Source organism: Coenobita brevimanus, chromosome 24 (genome assembly GCF_032717465.1).
Source record: "Coenobita brevimanus isolate Jiangsu-jjx chromosome 24, ASM3271746v2, whole genome shotgun sequence".
NCBI classification, from domain to species: Eukaryota; Metazoa; Arthropoda; class Malacostraca; order Decapoda; family Coenobitidae; genus Coenobita; species Coenobita brevimanus.
The window spans coordinates 6,602,187-6,616,557 of NC_136977.1; the positions used below are offsets into that span (position 1 = coordinate 6,602,187).

The 14,371-nt window shown below is 42.8% G+C and overlaps 1 protein-coding gene across 1 annotated transcript in view; it reads left to right on the top strand.

The window, feature by feature from the left end:
• The window catches only part of LOC145393422 (intraflagellar transport protein 74 homolog), a 52,885-nt gene that overhangs the window by 16,154 nt on the left and 22,360 nt on the right, over positions 1-14,371 (top strand). Inside the window, exons 5-10 of the mRNA XM_080267518.1 lie at positions 1,639-1,835; positions 8,017-8,193; positions 8,636-8,761; positions 10,931-11,032; positions 12,018-12,217; positions 12,367-12,490. Coding sequence (XP_080123644.1) covers positions 1,639-1,835; positions 8,017-8,193; positions 8,636-8,761; positions 10,931-11,032; positions 12,018-12,217; positions 12,367-12,490 — 926 coding nt within the window. The remainder of the gene's footprint in view (positions 1-1,638; positions 1,836-8,016; positions 8,194-8,635; positions 8,762-10,930; positions 11,033-12,017; positions 12,218-12,366; positions 12,491-14,371) is intronic.

The following is a 14,371-nucleotide window of genomic DNA, read 5'->3' on the forward strand; positions in this document are numbered from 1 at the left end:
AGCTCCAGCACTCCCTGTCATCAGCTTTCCATCCACCTCGGGAGTACTGCCCTGCTCGACTGGTGCTACAGTCTACTCCACATGATCAAGCCCTTCACCTTCTGCTGAAACTCCTCCACTCCCTCCTCGTTGGCGTCCAGAGCTTCGCCATAAGCCTTACGGTTGGTAAGGCCATGCCATAACTTGAAAGTGAAGAGTCTACCCTCGGATGCCTTGAAGTCTGGGGTGTCGTATAACCTTGCGAACTTCTTGGCGGCAACTTTCAGCTCCGTACCGCGCACCAGCACACCAGCAGCACGTTGTTGTCGATACCAAATCAGCGTGGAGCAGTCAACTTCTGCAAACCTGGGAGTGTAGATGACCTTCCTCTCCACATTGCATTTGGTCTTTGATGCGAAGTCAGCCATGTACTGGTTGAGCTTGACCTGGGATTTCTTGATATCAAACAAGGTAGAGCAGGCCAGGTTGAATTCACGGAGGATGTGGGAAGTCAACCATCCAGCATCCAGCTTCTCCAATACAGCATCTCCGTCTTCTTCTCCAGAGTCAGAACCACTTGTTTCCTCTTTTTGGGTGGTGGGACCATCATCACACACACGAGTAAGAGGCAGCAGAGGAACAGCAGGGCCTGCAGCAGGTAGGGCACCACCACAAAAGCGAACACATGGGCAGCCACAGCAACGAGCATGCAGTCACGACAGTAGGTAGGTGGAATATGGGGAGGATGCAGGGGTGCTCTAGCAGAAGTCGGCGGAACTACGCGCCAAAACACAGCTGTTCATCACCACGCGGCAAATTTAAAGTAGGGATGAAAACATTGGGGGGGGGGGAGGGGGGGGGGGGCATTTTTGGCATCTGAGGACCCAAGCCCAAGATGTCCGGGACTGGGGCGTCCGGGTCTTACAGGGATTACTGTATGGAAAATTCACATTCACATTCATGAATGTTGAAAAAGATACATTTGGACCATCATCAGTATGGATGATTATGACTGTGAGGTTAAGTCAGGATTCCGGGGGTTTGAATGATGGGTGAATGAGTGTGTGGCCCATGTCATTTGGTGTGCTGTTGAGTAGTTCTCCCCATTATCATGCGTTTCTTTTTTCATGCATTTTGGACCCTGCCTCATCTTTCCCTTGAGTGGGAAATAAATGCGGAATGGTGATGATGTTAGAAAATTATATCATAGGGCTAGGTGGCTTTAATAGGTATTACTGTGTTTGAATGGCAGATACAAGAGATGATGTCAGTTGATGTGTTTTAGTTGTACATACAAGGTGTACATAGTCACAGATTTTTCAAATCCTTAATTTATCAGTACTGTAACTCCTATTCCTGTAATCTTTCACCCAGTTAGGTTCTACATAGTAGCTTTCGTACTGCATTGCATATCAGAGGGTGACAGTAAAATTAATGTTTTCACAAGGATGATTGGTGTTTTTTGTTTGTTTTTGTGCTTGTTTTTTTTTTTTTACACTGCTCTTCCTTTGTCTTCACCAACCAGTGCTAATAACCCCCTATTCTTGTTGTCTTTGTTTTCCCTCCAGTTCTTCAGACCTTATGGCCCCAGCCAAGTCCAATTCCACCTACTTTAACAGTCTTACATCTGTTCACTCCTCATTCCATTTTTCTTCTTAGAGTTGCAGGGAAACTTGGCAGACTATAATCTCTTGGTGGACCTCTTGAACACGGATACTGAGCGAGGGGAAGTTGAGGCAGAAGGTCGAGAAGTAGCAGAAGAGAACCGGCAAGCAGAACAACAACTGGACTCTCTCTTCACTCGCAAGCAACACCTGGAGGCGGCAATGAACCAGCTTGAGGGAGAGATACAACAGGTAGGTGAGAGTTTAGGGTTTCGAAATTGCAAGAGGGAGAATACAGTAATTCCTCTATTAAGCTGTCAGTCATTACCCGGACAATCCATTACCCAGACTCGGCGATCTGGCTGTTTGAAACCATTATTTGTACATTTTTCAATTTTATCCAGACAAAATGCACGCATCCAGGCGCATATTATGGCCGCGCAAACATTTTTGCACCCAGCTGGGCGAGAATAGTCCACACTGCCCTGTCTGGCTGGGTATTTCACCCAGCATTTGCAAGAGACCCCCCATGGTTGTTCTCAGTTCCCGTGCAGTGACAGGGTAGTGAACAGCTCCTCTAGTCAGTTGTTATGGCTATGCATGTGGTAGCGCTTGTGGTTGTTTCCTACCTGCTTCAGGCCTTGCTGTTCTTTACATGCCTCTTCCTAGGGTGTGTGGTGATGGCCTCTTCCCCAGGGAAAAGGAAGAGGGTAATGTTGACTCTGGAGAAGCAGGAGATCCTAGGTAAAATTGACGCTGGATGGTCAGATCATGAGTGTTGACGATTTTATTCTAGCTGACTGTACTGTACCGTACCGTGATTTTATTCTGTTTTACCATGATTTTATTCCATTTTACCATTATATCTTGTGTGCCCACTGTATTTTTCTTGTGAAACCGGATTTTTCATCTTTTCACATCACTGCAGGGTATGGCCCTGCAGTGGTGATTGCCTGTCTGTGCTTGATGGGTCTGTTTGACCATGGTAATTGCTTAGCTGTGGTTTATAGGTCTGCTAGACCAGATAGAGTAGTGTTAAACAACAGGAACAAGCTTTGTACAATGTACTGTAGTGGCCTTTTACATTGGCCCTCAGAGTTAGGTTATGTATGAAGGGGGGCCAGGGGAGAAGTCCATTATCTGGACGGAGCCATTACCCAGACATGTCTTTGGCTCAATTACATCAGATAATCAAGGGATTACTGTACTGTATTTCCTGCCATGTAATGTACACTTTTGCCCCAAAATATTTGCTTCAGAAATCACCCTGCACATTATACCATGGTCATGGTATGAGATAGGCTTACGAGTTGAGGTGACTGTTACCAAGGCTACCAACATTCAGAAGCAAATCACTTGATGACCTTACTAACTACAGTACATCCCCCTAGAACGTGCCTATATGGGCGGCAGAGGACGTCGCATACTAGGAATTCGCGTACTGTGAATATGTAAACTTATGGGAAAAATTACATATGGATGGCACCCCCCTTCGTGGGCAACCCTTGAGACGCCTTTCAAACCTAAATATTGTACTATACATGGGAACTATCTAAGACATATTACCTAAGATAAAGTAAACCAATAAGATTATGGCTGTACTATGTAAATCAACAAGGATATAGCCTAGCTAAACCAACAAGAATATGGTTGCTCACCTTTACCCAAGAAGACAACAGGTGTGATGGAGGTAAGAAGAGGATCCGAGGCAGAATGAGGCACCTAGCGTGCATCTCCTGCATCACCCACCACACCACCTGACACACCACCTTCCTCACCGCTTTCGTCACCAGCACTTTCGACACTTTCACTACCTAATGCACTCACTTCATTCATAAACCCTTCAAAGTCTATTTCTGACACCTCAGACATCGAATCAGCCTCTTGATCCTTCTCAGGATATGGCTCTTCTGATGTTGAAGGGAGTGATTCCTCACTTTGTTCAAGCTAAAGGAAATGCGTGATGAGTGTTTGCTTCTGACTGTTTACTTCCTGGTTGTGCTTGTCAGTATAGTAGCGGAAGGTTCTGTCCAGTGAAGACATCACCTCCTCCACTCACAACTGAGAGCGTTCGATGTCCTTGAATTCTTCCTTGAATTTATCAGGGGCACTCAGTATCCTGCTGATCTCCATCATGGTCAAATCTTCACTCTCCATCACTGGTTTTGCTGCCATTTCTGCTGCTATCTCCTGCTCAAGGTGGGTGGAGCATAGGCAACCATTATCACTTCTTGGGGGGACAATGTCGCGTACTCGGGGTATCCCCGGATTTGGGCCACTCATCGCTGCCCGTCTTGCTTACAAGGAGTTCAGTTTGCAAACTAATAAAAAATTTACTAATGTAAAATAAAAAATTGGTCCTTGCGTACAAGGGGGATCGCGTACTCGGAACTCGTGTACTGTGGGGATGTACTTTAACCCGTCACGTCCCGAGGTTTTCCGCACCTCCGACATCCCCCAGTCCCGAGGTATTTTCGATTTTTTTTTTTTTGGCTAAAACCTTCGCTTTTGGTGAGAAACATCGAAAATTCATAGAGAAATCGCTCACCTGAGGTTTAAAGTGCCCAATCCAGGTAGGAGTTCCTCCTTACCTGAGTGGGTTTTCTAACATGCTGGCACCAAAGAAAACGAGTTCTATGGGAGGGTAACTATTTCATCCACTCATAAACGGTATTTATTTATTTACTTGGTACGAATGTATATGTAGTATGACAGTATATTGGTTTTCAAGCAGTAATAAAGGCATTATAAGCATTGTTTCACTCACTAACTAATCACCATACCTGACCTATTTTTGCCACACTACCTGATCATTATTTCTGGCTGTTTCTTCTTCTAATGCTATGTAAACATTGTCCTCCACATTGTCATCGATTGGGGAATCACTCTGGCCCTGAATAACTTTACTAGCCAGGTCACTGGTAACAGGTCCTTTGCCAAGACAATGGCGTGAGGGGGGGAGGGGGGAGGTTATGCAGTGTAAGGCATTGTCCCTGCCTGGTATCTTGTACAGGAATAGAGGAAGGTGTCCGGTGTATACATACGAAAAATCACGTGCGAAAATTGAAAATTGTGCAAATTAGGTACATTGCAATTGCACGACGTACTGGTACGTCGCCGGGACTGGCAAATGCAAATCGTGGTGACGTACCCATACGTCGTCGGGACGGGGCGGGTTAAAAAAATTCAGTAATGCAGACTTAGATGGGTGTGTATTATCATAAATCATAAATAACAGTAAACAAAGCATTTTGTGAGTTAGCTATGCACACACATGGAGCAGGGAATGATTGTACCACGTTAACTGCATCTGTAGATTGTAAATAAAAATCAGCTCTTCACTAATTAGCGAATGCAAAGCTTTTGTAAAAGATATGTAATATCTTGTATTTCCACTTTAAATAATTTAATGCAAACTTATTTGTCCTCACAAATTGGTGGATGTTGAATATGAATGAGTGGTAAATTAAAGATTTTTTTTTTTTTTTCATAATATTCCTTGCCAAATCATGGATGCACGTTATATACTGGTGCATATTATATGGTGGGAAATAGTATGGTAAATAGAAAGGTGTTGGTGGGTTTGCATTTGGAGAGCTTTGTTGCTTGGTGACATACCTTTCTAATATCAATGGTCCTAACATCCCAGAAATCACAAAGCAAAACATGCAGCTCAGAGATTAAACAGATCTTAATACCAACTTGTTCAGTGATTCCATGGGTATAGCAGTTTTTGTTATCACGACAAATGAAAATCAGCACTCCTTCCTTTATAGTGCATTTTTTAGCAGAAAAACATCATTATCACATGCCTGAGCTGATTTCTGCTGACAGTTTGGTGCAGTATCTATGTTGTTTTATGGCTTTGAGGAATTCAAAGATGAGGCATTTTTCGAGGTGTTAATCCCAGGTGGTGGAGACCACTATCTCCACCCCCTAGCCACATAACCTCTTTCCTCAAGCCCATCTTGGGTCCCTCTTTGGTACAGTATGTGTTCTTCTTTATTGTGCCCTTTTCAGTTTCAGTTTCTGTTAACCTAACCATGCCTATGTGTGTTTCTGACATATTCCATAACATTATGTATTTATTTGATATGTATAAATTGTTGTAAACGGGCAAATTTTTGTTATCTGCAGTTTCATTATCACACACCAGGCCCAGTACTAATTACAGGCAGACCCCGAGATACAATACCTCTATATGCGATACCCCGGCATAGTGGGTGGAGTAGAAATACCACCCTACCCCGCCAAACGATGGCCAAACCCCAGTATAACGATGGGTTTTGTTTTTTTTTAACCGATTTTGATTATATTTTCGACTTAATTTTATGGTTTGATTTATGGACTGTTTTTAGACTTAGATTAATATGTTTTAATTACAGGTGGGGTGAACATTGTCATTTTGGGGTACAGTTTACTAAGTTTGATTTTTTTCCAGACTTATTTGTGATGATTTTCAGATTTTATTTTTGGGTGTAGGTGAGTTATAAACTACTTTAAGGCTTAGTTTAGATTGTTTTAAAGGTATTTGGGGGTTTAAGTTAACTAGAAACTTGTTTTTAGACTCATTTGGGTGAGTTTAGGTCTTGGTTGGGGGGGAAACCCAAGGCTTAAAAACGCATTCCTATACTTTGCAAGTTAAATCTACCTCATGATACGATGCCCTGCCTAGCGATGGGTTTTTACTTAACCAATTGCATCATTAAAATAGTGTATGCCTGTTTTTGTGTGTGTGTGTGTGTGTGTGTGTGTGTGTGTGTGTGTGTGTGTGTGTGTGTGTGTGTGTGTGTGTGTGTGTGTGTCCTACTCTGGGCATAGGCTTCACACCCTGCTTTCAAGGCCCAGTAGTCCTCCTACGTACCACACACCTCTACATGTCACCAGTTTGGCGCTAACACCTGCCATCCATATTGAATACATGCTAGGGCTGTCTCATACAGGACTGGTGTATTGGTATTAGCGATGGTATTTTTACGACATGTCGGTGGGTCTTCTGGTAGATCATTAATGTCTGATTTTCATGAAATTCAAATCCTTAAACTGTTCCCTGCCCCAGTGGGATTTGAACCCAGGTCCGTTAGGACTGCAGGCCACCTTTCTACCGATTGAGCCACCGCCTCCCCCTAACCAGGGGATCACTGTATTGTCCTCTCACATCACCTTAATGGACATTGTTCATATATGACAGTAAATGATGAGATAGATATTTTCTGTGTGGAACAGATCTGTAGCATGGATTTATATATTTTCTGTGTGGAACAGATCTGTAGCATGGATTTATGAGATATTTGTTATGATGAATTGTGTATTTGTACATGCAGCTCTGTTCATCATTATTTTCATATTCCAGTTCCATATAGCATAGGATAGCTTCAGAAACCAGAAAAATACAGCAGAGAAGTGATACAGGAAGATTTTGTGGTTAGTATGAGGTCTGCTGGGCCTTGGAGAATAGACCACAAAGAGTGGTCTGAGTTGAATACATAAAACAAAAGCAGAAGCTTTTAGTTTTCCCTGTGAAATGGATCATTTCCTTGTTCACTCACTATTCATTTCTTTGACTGTAAGTTCCATTAACCATGATTCACAAACACTTGTAGAGCCATTCCTAAGATAACCATTAAGAGAGAGAGAGAGAGAGACCTAATCTTATGCATTTAACAGGGAAAGAGAGAGAGAGAGAGACCTAATCTTATGCATTTAACAGGGAAAGAGAGAGAGAGAGAGTCCTAATCTTATGCATTTAACAGTCTTCATTTCTTTCACATCTTTAGTGTGTTAAGCTCTTAGTTTATCATCAGCCTTGTTGTCATGCACAGTGATCATCTTACTGTCTTCTTCTTGCCTTATCATTTTCAACTTTCAGCCTTAGTAACATACTGATAGTCAGCTGGCAACATCATGACCCAAATTCAGTTGCAGAATATTTAAAATTAGTTTTCTTTTATAGAGAGTATGTAACAGTCACTCGCTACACTTCTGGAAAATATATCATCAGTTTACCAGACTTAGTCAGTGAAATGACTATCCAAAAGGTGTTTGTGATGATTTAAACAGAAAAAATAGTGTGTCAGTGGTGTTACATTAGGGGTAGAGCCAGGACTTAAAAGTTTAATTAATGTGTGAATTATTATGTGACCCATTTCATTTAGCATTCTCTCTCTCTCTCTCTCTCTTTGTGTGTGTGTGTGTGTGTGTGTGTGTGTGTGTGTTCTGGTAGATCAGAGTACATTGCTAAGCATCGTCCTGCTGTGTGATAATGAGTAATGTTTTGGATGACAGTGACCATGTAATTTCTGTTTTAGGTCCCGGACCCTGTTCCATCCTGTCTTTAGTTCGGGAAATTGGTCTGAATGATGATGATGGTGATGATTAAGTTGATGATCCTACTTACCAATGATGTACATATTGTGATTGCTGTGGTGTTCAGGAACGTCATATGGGAGAGAGTTTGGTGGCAGGAATGGAGCCAGCACTTAGACATAAGTACATAGAGCTGCAGGAGGCCAATACTTCCCTTCTGCACCACCTTGACCTCACCCAGCGTGAAATGGATAGTCTTGATTCTCGCATTGCATCACTCGAAGATGAGCTTGTCACTTCTAAGGTTAGTATGGTTTATCAGTAAAGATTAAATATTTGGGAATATGAGATATATAGATGGTAAAATGAAGAGGGTTGTTATAGTACTGAAAGGATCCTGTATGTAGCCTGGCATAAAGATGATATTGGTAATGTATTAATACAAACTTAACGTGAGGCAACTAATTAAAGTCTCACCGCAGCAAACCTGCTCACTTTATTTACACATCATTCAAAAAGTGTAAATGCTCCTGCAGTATGTGTCAGTAAACATTATGCTGAAATGGCTAGGAGATATAAAGGCTAGTGAGCCCATTTATGATGCCTGAACAAAAAAAAAAAAAAAAGAAAGAAAAAAAAAGAAAAAAAAAAGAAAGCAGTATCAGTATCTTGGTAAGGTAATAGTGTATTACAATGTATTGACTGTCATAAGAAATATGACTCCTTCAGATAATCCTTTTCCCCAGGTGAAGCAAGATGCAGTGGGCCTATACGAGCGCCTTCAAGAGTTAGAAGAGAAGAGGGCAGAGATTTTGGCAGAGAACCATAAACGTGGCACGCCTAAGGAAGAGCGTGAGAGGCTTCTCCTTCAGGTGATAACACTCACTACCTCATGTTTACTTCATTTGTGTTTGTGGCTGAATGTAAAAGGGACTTTGTAGTGGGTATACTACAAGACCTTGGAGATTGGATTCTGAGCCCATTATGTAAAGTGACATATAAAACATGAAGTGCAGTAATAATATGAATCAGAGGTAATTACTCTGGCTACTAATAAAATGATTCCCTTAGAACAAGCATTGTGTCATTTGTGGTTATTGATTTATTCATTGATTAATGCATATGAAAGTTTCATCAGATGAAGTTTTAGCACTGTAATAAGATGCATTTTGACAAAGGTTATACAGTACCCTCGTGTCCAACACACGTTTGTCCAGCACGATTTGCGTCCAGCACGGAGAGAAAAAAATTAGTACGATTTAATACGATTTAGTTACCGTAAACACGGGTGCGTTAGCATAACAGGGACGGAGCTCTGAGAAGTGGGCGAAATCCGCAGAGTTCACCTCTAGCATGATCACCCATGGTCCGACATGGTCATACTGGACGTTCCCGTGACACTGACAGCCAATCAATACTTCCGATCAAGTAGCCTCCCCCACCCACTATCGTGACGTGATTGTGATGTCGTCCAATTAAAAACGCTCCTGCTCTCACGTGATGTTTTGTTTAAATTTCTCCCGCCACAGCGCCACTCAGTCACATAATTCACATTGGACAGTCCTTTTTTCTCGCTGCATTTTCTGCCCTTGCTACTGCATTTTACCATGCTCACGATGCCTAGGAAGCCTTCTGAGAACCCCATGAAGCGGTGGCTCCTCCCTCAGGCCACCAAGCTAGAAATCATCAAGAGGAAGAAGAAAGGGGAGAGGAATTTCAAAGGATTTATGAGGGAGGTTGAGGAGGACCAGCAGCCGTTACCCGCTAGTGACGCCAGCAGCCATCCTCCAGGGACCCAGTAGGACTACCTACAGCCTTGGATACCACCTTCTATGCCCAGCAAGCCCACCAACACTATCCTAAGAGGTTAGTTATCATTCATAGTACCGTACCACTTATTATAATTACAGTAGTACCAATATATGTATAGGTATATGGTAGGTATTTAGGGTGTCACTTTTCTAGGGTTGCTGACGTAATTCATTTTTCCCCACAAGCTCTGTTGTTTGTCCAACATGTTTTTGGTCTAACATGGGACCTGTTCATAACAATATTACCATGTTGGATGCGAGGGTACTGTAGTTTACCTGAGGTTCGGTTCGGCCCTGGTGAGAGAGGATAGTGTTTGGAAACTCCCTGTACTGTTGTTTGCAGATGATACTGTGTTGTTGAGTGAAGACGAAGGGGAGTTGCAAGGCTTGGTGGATGAGTTTGGGAGAGTATGTAAGAAACGGAATCTAAAGGTGAATGTAGGGAAGAAAAAAGTGATGGTCTTTGAGAGAGGTGAAGTCAGTGAATGTACAGCGAGGTTGGATGGTGAGGAATTGGAAAATGTGAGTACGTTTAAGTACTTGGGTAGTGTGATGAGTAAGGATGGAGGTTTGGAGGGTGAAGTGCTTGAAAGGGTACAGCAGGGAAGAAAGGTTGTTGGTTCTTTGAAAGCAGTGATAAGAAACAGGGAAGTGAGCATGGAAGTGAAAAAGTTACTACATGACAGTATTGTGATACCAACTCTAACGTATGGAAGTGAAGCTTGGACGTTGTTGGAAGGACACAAGTCAAGAGTGAGAGCAGTGGAAATGAGTTATTTAAGAGGAGCCTGTGGAGTCACATGGAGAGACAGGCTGACGAATGAGGATATAAAGGAGCGTTGTGGTGTTGATGTGGATGTGATAGGAAGCGTTATGAGGAACACACTGAGGTGGTTTGGCCATGTGGAGAGGATGGAGGGTGAAAGACTGACGAAGAGAGTGTATGTGAGTGAGGTGGAGGGGGGAAGAGGGAGGGGGAGGCCGAGGATGAGATGGAGGGATGGGGTGGAGAGGTATATGAGAGAGGGGGGTGTGAGTTGGGAGCAGGGCAGTGAAATGGCAGGGGACAGGGCGACTTGGAGGCGATTTGTTTGTGGCCACCCCAAATGGGATTGAGGCGTCTGGCAGTAGACAAATAGATAGTATTCCAAGTCTAATATTTTGTCAGAAAATCCCACTTTGTATTGAAAGCCACTAATCTTTTCTCCTGTGGACACATTTTGTCAACAGGTAAAAGAGGACAATGCTGAGATTGCCACAATGGAGCGACAAGTGAGTGAGGTGCAGGAGCAGATGAGGCAGCTGAGTGAGGAACTTCAGCAGCTTGACCAGGTAATTGCATGAAGGGGTTCTGGCAGTTACTCTAAAGTTTTTACATACATTGTTAGACACCAGGTATATGAGCATTGCTGATGGTAATTTTCATGATGTTCTGCTTGGAGAAAAGTGTTTCAGGCCGTTGTTCTGCTTGGAGAAAAGTGTTTCAGGCCTTCACCACACCTGTACCACTATAAAATTACACAATCCATTTTGCTGGGTGTTCCCCTGCTCCATCACCATTCCAGCAAGCCCCACCCATCTTTCTCCACATATCCCATACTGTGGAATTGGTAAGGGAAATCTGCACTCCACCAATTCACACCATGCCTGTTTTCATATGCCCATACCCACAATCATCCCAACTCATCCTGCTCACTCTCCTTTGTCCAGCCTACTTCCTTGTTTCCTTCCAATTAAAAAATAAAGTTTTTGGTACAGTAACCTCTGAACCAAGCAAACTGCAGTACAGCTTATGACAGCAGAGCCTGAGTGCTCATCCATGTTGCCAGCCTCATTCATAATGGTAGATTTCATTTGTAGCCATATTTGATTTTCCAGCATTTCTCATTTTTCTTATGCACTACAGTGCAATACTTGTTTCACAAAAAAAAAAAATTTTACCAGTTGGGTTAATTTTGGCACACCTTCTCACAAAGTGAGCACAGTTCATCAACATTATATCAGTTAGAGATCTCTGAAAGTGCCAGCCGAAGTGGGTGGATGTCTGCAGTCCAGCAGCTTCACATTTGTGTGACAGCCCACAACAACAACAAAAACAACAGGCAGCTCTTTGTTATGCATCTTTCTAGATATTTTGTTGTAGCCAGTATCAATTTTTATTAGCTGCAAGACACCCTTTTTAGTCAAAAGGCTAAGTAGCATCTGAGTTTACCTAATTCTTGTTATACCCCCAGCTAGGTTCATTTGTATAATGCCAGACTACTGTATTTTATTTAGCCAAAGGTTGCACCCATTAATGGGTCCTTAACCTCTACAGGAACTGGAGGAGAACCAGAGTGAGCGAAGTCAGAAGTATCGAGAACTACGTAAACGGGAGGAAACCATGGACCAGTTTCTTGAAGGATTTGAGGCCAGCCGGGATGAGGAGCTGAACCGTCTCGAAGCATTGGAGGCTGAAAATGTGGCTCTCCTGGAGAAGCTGTCTGCTCACCTTGCTCATTTTAAGCACCTTCCCAGGTGCATTCATGAACATTTATTATGTACAGTATGAGTATGATGCTGTAACTGAGAAACTTGTACATGCCTGGCTGTCATTCATTTGTTGATGAAAATAATGTAGAAGTAACTGTGAATCATCATTGTAACCTCGTGCTTTTTTTCTGCAGCACCAATGAGTTTGATGTGATGCGATCGGATCTTGCTTTTAAGGAGGGTGAGCTAGAGAAATCACAGTTTACTGAGCAGGGCCTCAAGAATCAGAGCCTCAACCTCCAAACAAATCTGCAGAAGGTCAGAGGATGACTGAAAAAGTTATGAAAATTACTTGTGAAGAGCCTGTAGGGGAGTAGAGGAAACTTGTATTAACCCTTTCAGTATTTTGACATATTTACATTATTCTTGCTCTGTCTTGGTGGTTGTATTCTCTGTTGGATGGATTTCCAAATTGAAGGCGTTAAATATAGCTTTCAGTAACATCATCACCAATAGAGGTCTTTCTTATATTGAGTAAAATTGTCTGAAGGTGGCAAGAATAATATAGGAAACATCATCAGATTGAAGGGGTTAATTGTTCATTGGTATAAAGTGAATAAAATTGTCTGGAGGTGACAAGAATAAAAGAGAGAAAATTTCATCGGATTGACTGGGTTAAATGTTTGTTGGTAGAGATTATGAAGAGATTCCACTTGGATTCATGCTCAAGGTAATAATGATCAGAGTTTAAAGGTAGAATGTAGTTAATGGGAAAGGAAGGTAGAAATGTAATGGGTCTAGATTACAGTAGGAGTCAGTATCTCATACATAAACCAGCCTTCAGTCTGTTTAACTAAAGGGGCCATGACATTGATGGTGAGATAATTCTGAATAATATTGATTACCGGGGAAAGACTTTGACAGGCAATGACTTTTGGAAGTTGGTGTAACCCCTTCAATACAACAACAGTTTTATATTACAGTATATTCTTGCTGTCTCCAAACAGTTTTACTCAACTTGGGAGGGACTTTTCGAACTGGAGGGTTTTCTATCTATCTATCTATTGCCAGATGCCTCAATCCCGTTTGGGGTGGCCACAAACAAATCGCCTCCAAGTTGCCCTGTCCCCCGCCATTTCACTGCCCTGCTCCCAACTCACACCCCCCTCTCTCATATACCTCTCCACCCCATCCCTCCATCTCATCCTCAGCCTCCCCCTCTCTCTTCCCCCCTCCACCTCACTCACATACACTCTCTTCGTCAGTCTTTCACCCTCCATCCTCTCCACATGGCCAAACCACCTCAGTGTGTTCCTCATAACGCTTCCTATCACATCCACATCAACACCACAACGCTCCTTTATATTCTCATTCGTCAGCCTGTCTCTCCATGTGACTCCACAGGCTCCTCTTAAATAACTCATTTCCACTGCTCTCACTCTTGACTTGTGTCCTTCCAACAACGTCCAAGCTTCACTTCCATACGTTAGAGTTGGTATCACAATACTGTCATGTAGTAACTTTTTCACTTCCATGCTCACTTCCCTGTTTCTTATCACTGCTTCAAAGAACCAGCAACCTTTCTTCCCTGCTGTACCCTTTCAGGCACTTCATCCTCCAAACCTCCATCCTTACTCATCACACTACCCAAGTACTTAAACGTACTCACATTTTCCAATTCCTCACCATCCAACCTCGCTGTACATTCACTGACTTCACCTCTCTCAAAGACCATCACTTTACTCTTCCCTACATTCACCTTTAGATTCCGTTTCTTACACACTCTCCCAAACTCATCCACCAAGCCTTGCAACTCCCCTTCGTCTTCACTCAACAAACACAGTATCATCTGCAAACAACAGTACAGGGAGTTTCCAAACACTATCCTCTCTCACCAGGGACACTCCAACATCCACTACCCTACCTTGTACCTCTTTTATTACCCCATTCATGTACAGATTGAACAACCATGGAGACATGACACATCCCTGTTTCAACCCAACTTTCAAAGAGAAAAATTCACTTAGTTCACCATCCACACGCACTGCAGCCTTCGCACCATCGTACATACTCTTCACAGCATTCAACAACTTCCCATCTACTCCATATATTCTTAACACTTTCCACAATCCTTGTCTATCCACCCTGTCATATGCTTTCTCCAAATCCATGAAAGCCGCATACAACTTCTTTCCCTTC